At 41.4% G+C, this 16,625-nt stretch overlaps 1 protein-coding gene across 4 annotated transcripts in view; it reads left to right on the forward strand.

The window, feature by feature from the left end:
• LOC109994546 (plexin-A1) overlaps window positions 1–16,625 on the forward strand; it is a 179,669-nt gene that overhangs the window by 130,377 nt on the left and 32,667 nt on the right. For all 4 annotated transcript variants that reach the window (XM_065954584.1, XM_065954585.1, XM_065954586.1 and 1 more), the window contains exons 11-15: window positions 4,706–4,802; window positions 6,688–6,878; window positions 12,575–12,726; window positions 15,560–15,683; window positions 15,822–15,958. In XM_065954584.1, the coding sequence (XP_065810656.1) occupies window positions 4,706–4,802; window positions 6,688–6,878; window positions 12,575–12,726; window positions 15,560–15,683; window positions 15,822–15,958 (701 nt within the window). The remainder of the gene's footprint in view (window positions 1–4,705; window positions 4,803–6,687; window positions 6,879–12,574; window positions 12,727–15,559; window positions 15,684–15,821; window positions 15,959–16,625) is intronic.

Here is a 16,625-nt window from a genome sequence, read left to right on the forward strand (position 1 = left end):
CTTAATCCCTCTGTTTGTTGACCTTATCTATCAGCTTCTGTCTTCGTAACTATACCCTACATTCAATACCTTGTACATTTAATCTTTTTTGTCCTCTGCTTCCACTAGTTGAGTTTTATTTAGCTCTGTGTATGTATTCTCTGAATAACTCCAAACAAACCCTCTTTTTTTGTCCTTCCCCTGACCTCCCATTTTGGGGGGGCTTTTTGATCTATCCTCAACAGTTGTAGACAAAACAGTTGTCTAAATCACCATTTCTTAACTGTACTACATGTAAATTGTAGAACATGTTAAATGTAATGTTTTTAATTGCCTCCTTTCCGACACAAATGCAAATCCTGAACTTTTGAGAGTGTCCTGCTGAATGCTTACATTTTCTTCTTTGAATCAGCTGTGCAGTGAATAAACCATGTACAGGGTGCATGTGTGTATTCCCTCAACTGCACATGGTGCAACAATGCTGGTTCAGTATAAAAGTTTAATAAGCCTTTGGTGCAATAAGAGGGGATGATCATAACCTAACCTTTCCATTGCTTCCCCCACCCGCTACTGCCCATTAAACACACATACACGCACATACACACCTCTCCCTAACTAAATATTCATGTTTGTTGTTGAGCAAAGGAACATGCCCAAGCAAATCCCAGAATCCCCTCCCTCAACATACACCTGCCCTTTGAGGATTGATGTTGAATCACAGACACGTACAGGTAACGTGGATGAAACAAGGGGAAGAGGGCATGCTGTGTTATTATTTTAGCAGTCTGCAGCTCCACACTTCTATCGTGTGTGACCTGTGTAAAGCAAAGCTAAGAGGTTTCCTCAAGTCTTATCATCTGTATCACTATCAACCCAATTGGCATCCTCAGAGGGGAGATCAGGCTGTGATCTGATTGGCCGGTTTGGAGAGAATCGGGATAAAAGTGGAAAGAAGCTCCGATGGGATAAACAGAAACACAACAGCAAGAATAGTCTGCTTATATAACAGTTAAATAGAAAAATACATACATTATTCAACTTGTAATACATTTGATATTTAATTACCAAGTTCTCAAGTTTCTGTTTTCTGAAATATTTCTCTCTGCTGACAAACCCATCCACTTTTGAATTTTAATGATGTTAAAAAGTGTGACTTAAAAAAACAGCCTCTTTGGTCTCATCATCCAGCATCTCCTAACGACAGTTTAGTATCCTCTCAGATTATTGGCTACAAAGTTTTTTTTCTCAGATTTAGCTTTGGTCCCTGGCTCGAACAAAATCACAATCTTGAGCCTTTTGACTTTGCAAGTCTGCCACAGTGGCATAACAAAGCTCTGCCATCATTACAACTTTTACATTGATCTGAAACAATGTAGTTCTGGTGTCCCGGTATGAGAGTTGTATAAAGCGTCACGGCAGGGTGTGTGAACAAACAGCAGGAGCTTAACATACTGTACACACACAGGGTTGTTCTGCCTAACCAGTTTAGGTGTAAAACAGGGATCCCATTACGCCCCAGTTACGCCTCGATTACTACATCCGATTTGGCTGAACCCCTTCGGCCCCACCATGACACCTCTTTGACATTTACATTGACGGGGAAGCACAACAGGGATGTAAAAGTCCATTCTTGATTTGTTAATGTATACAAGGGGCTTTATCTAAGTTAGTTTGTATGTTGTCATGTTTTGGTTTGGCTGTCTAATATAATTTATACCCGACCTGTATGTTGTTGGTTTTCTAGCCAACTAAAATAATAAGCAGCTAATTCTCTTCATGAGTTATTTTTAATAAAATATATCTGAAAACAGCTTTATTGCTGCAGTTGTTATGGTTTTGAATTCCTCCAGTTTTGAACCACACTCATGTAAATGTGTAATATGTCTTTCTCTTCTTCTCTCACTTTCTCTCTTCTGTAACTCGTCCTCTATCTACAGCTACATGTTCTCATTACACTTTCTTAACTTTTCTCTTCTTCTCTCTCATTGTCTTGCATGCATGTACAAACTCAACACACTCATGTGCTCTCTCCATATCCTCCTGATGAAGAGGTGTTCTTGTTCCCATGGCTGACTGGGTGGTCTCACGGGGTTGAGGGGAAAGAAGGAAGGGAGAGAAAGCCTGAAGAAGTTTGTATTGTTGGACTTCAGTGGAGAGAAGTAATAGCTGACACCAAAAACATGTGTTGTCTTTTACGCGTCTTATCTGCCTGTGTTTTCCAAGAGTGATTATTTATTATTTTGTATATCCTGAACAGTGCTGTGCAATCTATCTTTGATGCACTCTCTCGTATCCGTCTTCTGGAAAGTATTCTAGTGTAGAATGCATATTTATATTAGAGTGTGCTCATGTGTTTTTATAGACATGTTTGCTATATGTGATTTCCTTGTTTGACTGTGGGCGTCTTAGGGGAGGAAAGCAGGGGAGAGAGAGAGTCCAACTGAGATTGATGGGGGAGGAGGTTTGTAAAAAAGGTAGAGGGAAGGAATAATGAGAAGGGGAGAGAGAGAGAGAGAGTGGGTGGAACGGAGGATTGCAAGAGAGGGTGAGGCAGAGGAATGTGTGAAAAGACCAAGGCAGACATGTCAGGGAACAAATTGAAAATGCCAATTTCACTTTAGCCCCCACCGACTCAGGCGCTTACAGGCCAGGGCCGGCCTCTTATTCCATGTGTAAATGAATGGTGTCCACAGAATAACACACAATCACCTCTCTCTATCCATCTCGCCCTCGCTATTTCTGCTTCACCCTTGCTGCAGTATCATCCCCTCTCCACCTCTTCTCCCTGCCCACTTTCTCATCCTTCTTATCACCATCTTTTCATTGTTTTGCTCCCCACACTCCACTTGTCTCAGCAGATCCAGCCTTGTCTTTTCAACCCATAAGTCATTCCCAACATTTTCCAGTATTTTACCCATCACTTTTCTACTTTTTCTCACATTTTCTCTGTATCTAGTATTTTTTCCACTCTTTCAGATTGTCTTTTTTCTTGCCGCCTCTACCCCAACTCTGTCCTGTTCACATACCCAAAAAGCATTTTACTCCTGCATACATGCCATGATGTTGTCTCAAGTAACCAAGTTCACTCACCTCGAAGGAGATGATACTTTCTTACAATTCTTGTTATTTCAAAGTGTGTTGACTTAGGAATGATTTCACCAATAAATATATTATCAGAATCATGTACCAATTAAATATCTCTCATTTAAAAAATCCAAATAAAATAAAAGCATTTACACAGGTAAATGTTTCCTAAACGAAGGTCAAGGCTACTAAATATTATATCCTCAAAATTAGCTAGAAAACACATCCTGGAGCATTTTCCATTAAAAAAAAAAAAAAAAACCCTCTAAATTTAAAGTATTAATTCTCCTGAGATACATGTAAAAAAAATCTTTGGATATCAGCATCTTCAGCCTTCAGGATACTGGATGTAAATCATCAAATCATAAAAAGTGAAGAATTAATTAATCAGCCATTCACTCATTCTGACATGGCTTAGTCCCCTCATTTTCTTATCTTTTCTCTGCACATTTCTAACTTCTTTCCCCTCAAATACATTCAAATTCACTATTATTACAGATGTCCAGATAATTCTCACAGTATCGCATTGGAGTGGGTGATATCCCACAGTGGCAAAGTTGTAGCTAGATTCAATCTGTGAAGGGGCCCATAGCCTCAGGCTTGTGGCTTTCACACTGGATTTTATCACCACTTCACTAGAGGAGAATAGTCCTGTAATCTGTCACCCTGAGGCCACTGAAGATAGTGACCACTGCAGTGTTAGTGAGAGTGACCAGGCACTCTTTGACTGACGGAGGCATTAGGTTAACACGACCTATCTGGAGTCTTCCCAGCCATCACATCAGAGCAGCAGCATCAAAGAAGACCACAGGCACACTCCTGCTATCCAGCTTCTGTTTAATGTTGTATCAAAGGCAATTAATGAAAGGAGGAGTAAATAATGCAAAAATGTGTCTCAGACATGGGGGGTGTGGGGCTCTTGATGAATGACATGATTGTGTTTTTACCGTGGCTGCTCTGTGAAAGTGAGAGTGGAGGATTGAAGAGGCAGTGTAACATCTAAAGCTGCATTTTATTTGCCGGTGATAATTGTGGTAGATGATTTATTTAATCGGGTCGGGGTCTCATAGGAGCTCTTTCTCTGTTATTCCCACAGTTAACACACCGCACATCACATCGCAGTTTTTGCAGCTTGTTGTCTCATTTAAAGCGATTCCATAAAACTGATTACGCCGATGACGAGTCAATTACATTTCAACTCTTATTAGTTCAGGATGCAAAAAATGAAATTAGATGAGAATATTATTGTTGGAGATGTATACGCTTTTCATTCATCACTGGAATGAAATGAGTCACACGGCAAACGGGATTCCAATCTCTTAATCAACTCTGTGCTCTGCCAGGCAGCGGCGGATGTGCTGCGTGTTAAAATCACAATATAGCCTGTCTTTCATCATTCATTTTTATGGCCCTTCGACTGTGTGAGCGCTGTGGGGTATGACATTACCACCAGCAACTACGAGCTGAACTGTGTGTGCTGTTTCAGATTGTCTTCTCTTTTGCCGATTTCATATATTTTCTTTAATGGCAGAGAAGGCCGAATGATGTTGTTAGGGTCTATGAAATATACGGTGTGAGAATTTTTTTCTAATAATGATATAATTGTGAATACTAATCCTGATGTTGTTCTTTTATATTTCAGTATACCTATGAGGGCAATGACATCAGTGACCTACCTGTGGATTTGTCCGTGGTTTGGAATGGGAACTTTGTCATCGACAATCCCTACAACATCCAAGGTGAGATATAGTGGTGCCGTCTCATCCACCTTTATTGGTTCTAGTTATTAAAGCACATGGAGAGAAGGAATCGACAGTGTAGTTTATAATGAGTATTCTTACATTTAGCAGTTTTATCTGTAACTACCTGCCTCTTATCCTTGAACAAAACACATAGACTTAACTTTGCTGTCAAAGAAGCTGTATTGATTTGGCTGTTTTTTTGTTCTAAGTCAGGGCTGACATTGTTTCCCAAACAACAGAACCTGTACACACACTTGTTTTATAACTCTCTCAAAGACAGCTCCATCTGCAGAGTCATTTTTAAATCTCATGACCAATAATGAAATCAGCCTTTAGTTTGCATTGATATCCTCATTCTGTCAGATCACTTGTGTTGGTGTTGGACATAGATATAGTGAAACTGAGCGATATCAATAACAATGGACACGTGTTTCATCTGTTTCATCGGCTCATTTTTCTACCCCACAATGCATCACATCATAATTCTGTTTTGCAAGATACATTGTAAGAAGGAAAGCATCCCTAATTAGCTGAATACAGTATTATATGTTGTATATACTGTTTTTACACAGTCTTATCATATACACACTGATGTTTGAACACATTGCTTAGAACCATAACGTGTGTATGCACCTCTCTGGGAGAAGAGCATGAGATCATGTCTGCTATATATAATTACTTATTGGATAGTCTACATAATCATTGTAGCCTGAACAGCACAGCAGGGGTCAGTAACTCTATTCCCCTTCTGGGAGGTCAGGTAACATCATCTGCACAAACCACCAACCACTGCATTTGATTAGTCCTGTTGATGACATGCATAAGGGCTTCAGTGCAGCAGAGGGATCTAGCATTGTATTCTGTTTTGTTATTCTGATTTTTTTTTTTTTTTTAAAGAAGAAGCAGCAGCTGTGATTTTCATGTTGTATTTTTGATTAGAGGTTGTTATGTCTGAAAGTCTGTGAAGCAGTGTTCATTGCCACTCTGCCAGTAATGTAAAGTAACATCACTGAGTCACTTTGTTCCATGTATTGATGTTGCTCCCTGTAATGTATCAAGCAAGCTGTTGAGCTCTCAAGTTTCACATACACTGATATGTTATATTGATGTGTTTGTAACATAGACGAGACTTAAGTTTATAGACATAGGGACCCTACTGCAATTCTCAACAGTGGGGTGTTTATATTCATGGAGGCAATATTAAATGCTTTGACAGACAGTGGTTCTCCAAAAGACAAAGTGCTGGTAAATAGCATCTTTCAATAAATAAAGCAGCATTGAGAGCGTACAATGCCTGCAGCATGCATTAGCGTCTAGCATCGTGCCTTATCTCAAGCCTTCATCTCCTGAAGGGCGACCTATAGCCCAAAGATGTCTCCTTCTCTCCCTCTATCTCGCTTCACCATCTGCACCCTCCCTATTTTTGAATCATGATAATCCTCTGGTGGAGTGTGAGTGATGCTCACTCGTCTGAAATACTGATATGTTAATGTAATTAGAGAGGAGTCGTTTAGAAGCCCCTAATTGGTACAGGGTTGCGCTAAAGCTGCTCCATGACCAATGGGATTTGGGGATGAAATAACAGAGAGAGAGAGAGAGAGAAAGTCCCTGTACATATTCTGAGGTCTTTGGGAAATAATGTCTTGACTTAACTTTTACTCAGTGACACTCGATAAGTTTGGGATTTTTTTTTAAGTTGATCAACTAAAAACAGAAATATTTTTGTGTTTTTATTTTTTAAGTGTAAACTACCTTTATAGGTTGTAATGTAATATTTAAACACTAAACTATTTTGATGGTTCTTAATCCTTTTCTGGCCTCCTTTCCCACCCTCTAATAATTTACTTAATTTCCTGAACCTTTCTTCTTTCTGCCTCACCAGCCCACCTGTATAAATGCTATGCGCTGAGGGACAGCTGTGGGATGTGTCTGAAGGCAAACCCCAGGTTCGAGTGTGGCTGGTGCGTACAGGAGAAGAAGTGCTCCCTGAGGCAGGAGTGCACTCCTCCAGAGACCACATGGATGCACGCCACCACAGGAAACAGTCGCTGTGCACATCCCAAGATCACCAAGGTAAGGCTTCATTGTGAAGACACACACTCGCTCAGGATGCCGTACAGCAGCTGAGGAAGGTAGCTTATAGTTTAGTACTGCATATTTATAACCACAAGTACACACAACTGCTTCTTCATGATAGTTTTAAGGTGCTTTACACCCAACAACATACGCATTAATGCAGTTACTGTATAATAAACATGGATTATCCAAAGCCATACTATCATTTTTGTTATGTAGTATTTAGATACTACTGTATATGCAGTCGCGGCAGCCCAAGGTCACTCCAAGGCTGCAGCCCATTCAGAAACCAACATGGAGCTGCTGTATGCAAAGAAATGGAAAACCGCTCATTAAGTTACAGTAGACACTTAAGCTGCTATGGTTTGCTTTTCTTAGCCACTCAAACTTCAACAGACAGCAGTCAGGTTTCTTCCAGGGAAAGGCGTCAAAGGGTAAGGGGCCAAGTTCAGCACCTCTTGATGCCGGCCATCTTCGAAATACAACACTTCCTCTTTGACACAAATGAGGGGATTATCTTAGTCCGCTCATTTGTAAAATAAAGTTTCCAAAGGACGAGATTAGTCATCCTACCTGTGCTGCGTCATTGTTTGTTCCCAGCGAGTTTGGGAGGCAGCAGGGAGGAGAGACAACTTAGAAGCAATCACCATGACTGCAACCACAACACAGATGGGCCGGCCAGGAGGAGGCAGTTCACACACACCACGACTGAACACACTGACGGGATTAGAGATGATGTCTACACATGCAAACACACACACTCACACGCACACACACACCTGAGGTGGTGGAGAGGATGAATGTCTAGAGTGCGTGTGTGCAGAAAGGAAACAAAAAAAAAGTGGAGGTGTGCTAATTGTGTCCCACCATGGGCGTAGAAAGTGTGTGTGCATGTGACAGACTGTGTGAGCAAAGGCGTCTAAGCATCCTGGTGTACCCATCTGCTGCCACTTGGAGCTGTGGCAGTGGTCCTGGTCTGACTGTGACCCGGGTCAGCGTCCTCAAAGCTCAACACTGGGACTGATGCACACACACACACACACACACACACACACACACACACACACACACACACACACACACACTCTGACGGACAAACACATGCACCACTTTGTGAAAGGAGTCTTGACCCTTTAATCATTCTCATCCCTTCCTCTGCTCTCTTCCCTTCTTCTCTTTCTCTCCATCTTTCCTTCTTTAAACATTTTTCCTTTAAATTAAATTGCATCTTCAATGAATTGAAGCTTTTTTCTCAATCAAAGCGAGGGCCACTTCTCCCAATTTAAATGAGTGTGAAATATATGTATAGTTTCTAATGCATGCCTGTTTCATCGATGCAGACTTTTATGGCGGGAGCCCTCAGAACATTTCCTGTGTGACAGGGGTTCGCCTCTCTGAATGTGTAATGGAGATATTGGATAATTGGGGCACTGGCACATAGATAAATCTGTTAGCTAATGTTCTGTCTTGCTCGCTTCAGTTATCTCTTAGCAACAAGCGTACAGAAGCAATTGGGTTGTGTGTGTATGTTTGAAAGACATGGGGGGGCAGAGCTGTATGATGGGTTGGGCCTTGGATGTGCATCTACATGCAAGCATGTGCTCCTGCATGCATATTGAGGGATAAATCCTGGCCTCAGGGCATGATGTTGGTGGCAGTCAAAAAAAAAGAAAAAGAGACGTAGAGGATCTTCAAAAGCAGCAGGAGGAGAAACCTACAGCAGGTCTGCAGAACTTGGAAGATACAAAGAAGAATAGAACAAAAGAGAGACAACAGAGGAAGCGTTATCGGCAAGCAGCACTGCCAGCCTTACCTCTCCTCTCCACCTTTGACATTTACAGTGTGACATTTCATGCCAAAAGAACATCCGGAGGCGACCAACAAAAGCTCTCCTTCTTCCTCTGCCATTTCATCCCTCAGTTCTCTCAAAGAGCATCACATGCATTACACAAATTGAATATTACTCCACTTTTCCCCTGTCCATTCTGTCAAATCCACTTTTCCTTGTTAGACAACCCCTTTTTTTTGTATTTCTTTTTGAATTATTCAAGCTTCTTTGTTCATTTTTCCCTGCATGCAAACCACTGTGTGGCCATTAGCTAGGGGATTAGCTGCTAATTTCATTTGAACTGGAGAATGTGAGTTCTACCGGGAAGGAATTGCAGCTGGAGAGAGAGAAAGAGTGTGTCCACACACACAACACACAGACACATAGCTACCCAGAGCTTTCAGAGCAGTAAGCGCTGAACCTATTTTGTGTCATTTCTGAGCGTACTATTGCCCATTTGACATTGTTCGATAGTGTGCAGTTGGGTACCGTTCCAGTAATGGCTCTGGCACCTTAACGCTGTTCTCCAAACACAGCAATTTGTGTTATAAGCCCTGAATGATTCGTTTTAGACATTGTAAGAATTTGGTTGTTTGGCTGTAAAAGTGCTGTTTTTATTGTGCCGTATTTATAGTCTGCACTGACATTGTGCACAAAGATTAATTACTTCTCCTTTCACTGCATGCAAACACACAGTTCTTGAATGTTTGTGTGTGAAAAGACACACAAATAAATAAAAAAAACGCTCCCACTTGTAAACACACACATTTTTCAGGAAGTCTGTTTACAGACAATATAACATGTTTAAAGTTGGAGATAAAATAAGTTACAAAGTGTAGCTTTTGGGGTAACCTCAAATCACAAGTCACAATCACAGTGACCATTGTGCAAAAAAACAACACACACACACACACACACACACACACACACACACACACACACACACACACACACACACACACACACACACACTGCCTGGTGTGGTGCAGCAGTGTCCTAGTACTGGCCTTGGATGCTGCCTGGCCCTCCATCATCCATCATCTCCTGCCTGCCTTCTCCTAGGGGACAGGAAGAGCATTACAGCTCGCCCTTAGAAACCAATTAAAACAACACAGACCAGACTCGTGTGTGTCAGTGTATGTGTGTGTGCATGTTAGGGGTAGTGTATTTGTTAATGTTTTCGCATAAGGCATTTTTGACTTCTTTGTGATCCCCTGTTTATAAGAGATTGTTGTTTGCGTACTCTAAAAGTATCTGATTTATGCATGGATTAAGGTCAGGACGCATATCCTCCTCCTCTTAACTTTTCTTTTCTTTCTCGCCTCCTCTGTTATTTAAAAGTAAGAGAGATGTCTGTCTTGTTATCTAAAGGCCTGTATTGTCCAGACCTCTGTCATATTGTTGCTGAAGAAAGGTCTCACTGTTACAGCTTGAAGAGTAATAATTAAGACAGCTAAATTATGCAGAATAAATAATCTGGTTTATTATTCATAAAAGGGATTTAGCAATTGGCTTAACAATAATATTATTTCTAAATTAAGCTGTTGTATTACTTCTACATTTGTAATGATCATACCATCTGACATGTTATCAACGTGTAACAACAGTAATACAACCAGTTCAGCCATTTGTCCCAGTGGGATTTTCCCAGTGTGTCACAGTTTCTTCCGTATGTCTGCATGGATACACATCTTAGTAATGTCCTTTTTCAATTAGCTACATGTTAACATTTGTTGGTAAACACTTATAACACCCCCGTTTATCACTCACTCTATGCCTCCATCAGTTTGTTTGTGACTTTTTTTGAAAGGCTTTCATACAACTAGATCAACTTCAGAATCCTTTCACCATGTTTATACTATCTCTTAGTGTGTCCTCTGCTCCCTTCCTCCTCCTCCTCCTCCTCCTGCTCCTTTTCCAATAACTAACAGATGCTATCTGCTCAGCCAGCCACAATAGGCCTCACACAAAGCCTCCGACACAACGGGAGGAAGAGGAGACGAAGAGGGAAAAAAAAGGGGGTTTGAATGAGTGTTGGGCACTGTGATAGCGAGAGGAGAATAGAGCGAGTGTTTAGGCTGGTAGCTTTTATCCAAAAGGGCTTTTTGTTTGTCTTGTTTGGTTGTGGATGCAACAACTTGTATATGAGTGTGTGTTTGTGTTTTGATAAGCCGGTGCTTATGGAGGGAAAAAAAAGATTTGATTACCATATCTGAAGATTCTGACTGGTGCACCACTGTGTGCCACTCACTCCTTTGTCTCCATCTGAAATAAATGCATTCAGGCGCATTGACAAAGAGACAGAGAGTGAATTAAAAGAAAAAACACGGAGAGGGAAAGGGTGAGGGAGAGAGGAGAGATGTTCATCAGAAGCTTAGCCTGTGTAAGATGGAAAAACACTCCTTAATTCTATCACTGTGGCATTTCAGTTCTGGCCCACATGACAGTGGGCTTTGTTCCCATTGTGTGTTTCTGTTAGTGGTGTCCTGAACACCTGTGGCTTTTACTAGCCTGCCATCTTTTCTATAATGATGTTAGGCTGAAGATCATTGTCAGGTACGAAGATGGAAAAATGTAGAAAGCAGGTTAAGAGAGTTGATCTAATTTAGATGTGAGACATACGCTACACTTAAATCAGATGTTGAATTACACTTAAATAAGACATAAGTTCATTTTCAAACATTTTTTGAAAATGAACTTGTTCCCTTTTGACCAGGGTTTGTGTGTGATGATAGACTCTCCCGTTAAGTTTTAGCCCCAGCAAGTTAGCTTAACTTAGCACGAAGACTGCAAACAGAATGAAACAGCTAGCTTCAATTTAACTGAAATAAATTTGTATCTGCATCTTTTTTTTTTTAATCCGTCTAAACTAAACAAGATAGATCTGGATTGTTTGTGAATGTCTGGGTAGTAGCAGTTGTATTTTGCTCGAGGGAACAAGCCTTGTTTTTGCACTTTGGTCTACAACAAACAAGCAGACAAGTCACCACGTCGCCAAGCTTACAGAACCAGCTCTTTTTCATCAGAAATGTTATTAGCTTTGAAACTGATCAACATAAAGGGAAATCATTGGGTCACTAATTGTATTTGAATACTTCAGTCGTTTTGCACTTGTATTCTTCGTGTACAGGGCTTCTTTCTTTCTTTCGGGGACATGACTGAGAATAAGAATGGGAGCTTAATTTGTAATTCATTTTATCCTTTCTTTATGGCAAGCCGGGTCAAAGATGGACCTTACCCACAGCCCTACTTCAAGACACCCAATCACCAACGTCTGATCCCCCTTCGCCCTAGTCCCAACCTGCTGTGACAAATGACCCCCCCGCCAGGTTCTAATCCAATTAGCTTTAGCCCTAATTATGCTAGTAATGACTGATTACCAAAGGGGCCATTGTCTGCGTCTGTCGGCTGGATGAATGGGACGGTGATTAGTGATTGGGCTAGCCTCGGGTAGCCATTAGCACCTCCGCACACCTTTTGCAGACCTCTAGGGGAAGGAGAGGGATCAGAGGTCGCCGTGTGGAGTAATTGTGTTCAGTAGATTAATCGTCACAAGGTTAAATGAGAGATGTAAGTGAGGGCTTGATGGGTGGGTCCAGGTTAAGTGTGTGAGTTGGCAGGTTGTGAATGTTTGACTGAGTTGAGGCTGAGTTAATGAATCCAAGGTCATTTTTCATCTCCCTTAATGAGGTAGCAAGTATCCTAGCCATTCACAACGAATGGTGACCATAATGACTTAAGTAAACTGTCATCCATGCAGACATACAGTATATGTTCTATGATTTACTGCCTTGGATGAAAATCAATAGGCACATACATTTGTTCTGGCTAACATATGTCCTCTTTAATTTCTTTTTTCATCCAGTTGTTTCCAGAGACGGGGCCCAGGCAGGGAGGAACCATGCTGACCATCACAGGGGAGAACCTGGGTCTGCAGTTTAAAGACATCCAGAGTGGAGTCCGCATCGGCAAGGTGGCCTGCAACCCTCAGGAGGACCAGTACATCAGTGCTGAGCAGTACGTGTCTTCATCCCCTCACACCAAACCTTCCTGTTTCTCAGATTCTTTACTTCCATGCTTGCCTTTGTCCAATATTGACGTGACACAGACTGCTAAGCACAACACTGCCTCTCTCTTAGACCTCTGTTTGTGGTAACCCTTCAATGGTTAAACACTTCTTTGCTTGTTCAAACAAAACCAATTCATCGCTAGCATCATTTTTTTTTTCATCATCGTTTTGGTGCTGCCGGGTGTTGTGCAGCTAAGACCTTAATCAGAACTGGTTTGGCCTATTGTGAAAAAAAGGTTTGGCCATTAGAAGGGGTTGATATATATATCTTCCAAACTCTCTTCAAATGACAGCGTTTCATGTGAATGCTCCCTCTGATTTAGTTTTTTCAACAACTTTCTGAGAAATTCTGAATCACTGCTGTTGTTAAATTAATTCAATTTTTATAACTGTAGTCATTTTTTACCGAGAAAAGCTTAGCTTCAGGAACAACAGAAAACAATCATGTCTATTAAGTTACTCTGTCTATAGAACATGAATGACCTCTTGGGTTGCCCTTCATAAATGTCTCTTAAGTTTTTCAAGTTCTATTGAAAGAATATTGGTGAAATTCATTAATTAGATTGCACAACGTATTTTCTCATAACCACAGCCTGTGTGAGGCTAGCTCTGCTGCTATTACAGCCCCGCAGAAAGATCAGGGCCTTCTGAGAAACTACTGGATGAGTCACACTCTCTATTTTATGTTGAATTCATCCGGAAGCATAGAAGACACATTAGAGCGAGGAGAAAAATGGGGACGCTCGTCACTGCTGGAGGTGTCCTCAATATTCTATTTCCAAGCATGTAGCTGTCATTTGTACACAAATGTGAGTTTTGCAGCACAATCCCAGCAGATTTAGTTTTCACACTGGCTCTCTCACTAAGAAGAAAATGTAGAAATGTGACTTTGATGGTTTGACAATCAGGACAACAGAATGCTGTGCAGTGCTCTCTAGAGATGGCAGGTGTCCTCGAAATGGGCGTAAAAACTCAGCAGTGACATTTGAGACTTGATTTATAATGTATAACTTCATATGTTGTTCACACAGTACATACTGCGTCTTCATGTAGCAGCAGCCTAATATGAGGTGATTATTTCTTCTCCACCACATGTCCATTACAGTGTAGCGATTACGTCCAAAAAACCACCAAGGTGTCGACGTTTAACCCCGTCGGCCCTGTAACACAGCATTGGCCTGTTGCCATGGCGCCCAGAGAACGAGGTGGAGGAGGGTGCGGCTGGCTGTAAGGCTGTCATGCTAATTAAAAGTGATGTTAGCCATACGGTGCCATTAGTGGCCCAGTTCCTCTCGTCATTCCTATGACCCCATCAGAGCTGTGGCACAGGAGACAGGATGGGGTTAGGGGACTGACAGCAGAGCTCAAAGGTCACCCGCTGGAGAGAAGAAAGGTTCACTAACTGTTGGACAAAATGTGGACACATTGTTCTCGTCTCCGTTTTATTTGTCTCTCTGCCACGCCTGCCAAGTGAAATGAAAGTGCAAGAAAAAACATTTTTTTAATAAGCAGACTCGTCATTCAGCTCAGCTATTCAATAGATGGATTTGATTGCACATTGAAAAAAAGTAAATCATTGCCAGTAATGAGGATAAAAAAAGAGCCTGGTATCCTTTTTCCATTGCCTTATTAGTTTCCAGGTGACAATTTGGCTCATGAATAATTTGTTACCATCACATTTCCCTCAGTAATTTGATTGAGGGAGTTATAAATTATATTGTTGCCATCTTCGCAAATGTACCATGAATGTTCTGTCTTTCTAACCACATAATAACAGCTCAATGTAGCCACCTGTCATCTGTGCGGTAATGATGCAAGTGAAGCTGCCGTTTCTAACTGAGAGCTGTCCAGCATTTTAATGGTAGCCCCTGTCACAGAGGGAGACCTGGGGAATAAATGAAAGGGAAAATAAAAACAATGGAAACGAGCAGCATCGGAATGTGGAATTCATCGCCACTGCAGTTGCCATGGCCACCTGCAGGGAGGATGGAAGCAGGAGAGTTAATAACTCATCTCAGGGAGGGAGGGAAGCTGAGGAGATGTGCAGGATATGAGCTCGTTCAATTAATCAGCCTCAGCCTCTCTCTCTCTCTTTAACCCTCTCTCTCTCTCTCTCACTCTCTGTCTTTCTCTGCTCCCTCTCTCTCCTCTGCACTCTCACCCTTTCTCTCTGTCTTATTCATTCGCTCTGGCTAATTAACAGTCAAGTGTGTCTCCAGTGGGTGAAACATGAAGTGTGTGTGTGTGTGTGTCTCCCCGTGGGCTACACTGCCATTCCCGCCCCTTCCCCTCACTCAATCATCTCTCCAGTGGTTTTTCGTTTGGCCAGCCAGCACCCAAGGCCAAGTGCAATGCTGATGGTTTTACACTGCGCACTAATGCAGAGACACTCATGAACACACACACACACACACACACACACACACACACACACACACACACACACACACACACACACACACACACACACACACACACACACACCTTGTCTTAGCACTGCAGCATTCCTTTACTTTAACATTTATTCTGCTTTGTGTTATACTCAAGAACAAGGCTTTCGAAACAGTTTGTACATTTTCTTGGACTTGGATTGAGCAGAAGAAAAATTTTGCGCCATCATCTGTTCAGTACTGTTTCTCTATCTCTTTCCCTCACTTACTCCGTCTTCAGCCAAGAACATTTTTTTATCCTGGAATGGCTGTCTTATTGTCAAGCAGACAAAGTCATGTATTTATTTTTGCAGGAACTCACCTTTTTGTGTCCGTTTTTTCCTCATTGCAGGATTGTTTGCCGGCTGAACGATGCCACAGGTTACAGGGTGCAGGACGCTCAGGTAGAAGTGTGCGTCAGGGACTGCATTCACCCGGACTACAAAGCAGTGTCCACCAAGGCCTTCACCTTTGTGGTAAGGGATGATCTAGTGTAGTAAAATTGCATCTTAAATAAAAGCTCTTTGGATGTTTTTTTTAAATAAAGTATTAGATTGCATCTCTGTTGAAGCTTTGCAGCCTTAATTAAACCTCCTGTTTGTGTCCCTCCTCAGTCTCCATACTTTACCCTTGTATCCCCTTCCACTGGGCCACTGTCTGGAGGAACAAGAATCACCATTAATGGCAGTAATCTCAATGCAGGAAGCGCTGTATCTGTAAAGATAGGACTTCATCCATGTCGCTTTGAAAGGTGAGTTAAAGTTACCTTTTAATTCTACGGTTTGTTTTTCCAGGTGATTTCTAGAGAAATTATTCAAATGTCATTTTTCACTCTGAAATTTCTTTTTAGATTATGCTCCTCTGCAGACATAAACAAATCATGCTGCACTGTAATTTTCACCTCCCTTCTTTTTTACTCCTGCAATCTGCCATATTTTCCTGTTCTTCAGCATTTAATAATTATTCCTTTTGAAAAAGAAAAAAAATCTCTTTTACCTGGTTGCTTCCTTTCATTTGCAGCAGGTCTGATGAATGCAGTCAGCAAGTGGATGACCTGCAGTACTGTAATTCACAGCAATTGTGAGAATGACAGTGTAGTCATTCTCGGGAAAGCTGATATCATTGTTCATTGGTGCTGTGAATGGCTTAAGTGCATGACCCACATTTTGAAAGAGATGACTATAATATAGAAGCACTGATATGGTGTTGCTCCTAATTTGTAACTCATATTTTCCTGCTTTGAACTCATGTTTCAATGTGTCATTTTTGTTCCCTTTTTTTTATTTTAACAATAATCTTCCACCTTATCTTCGGTTGTCACTCACTCTGCAAGAGATTGTGACAGGATTTCAAGAAGAGACAAGGATCCAGTTTGATATGACTGTAATTCCTCAAGCCAAGAAGTCTTTTGTCTCGTT

Source organism: Labrus bergylta, chromosome 5 (assembly GCF_963930695.1).
Source record: "Labrus bergylta chromosome 5, fLabBer1.1, whole genome shotgun sequence".
NCBI classification, from domain to species: domain Eukaryota; kingdom Metazoa; phylum Chordata; class Actinopteri; order Labriformes; family Labridae; genus Labrus; species Labrus bergylta.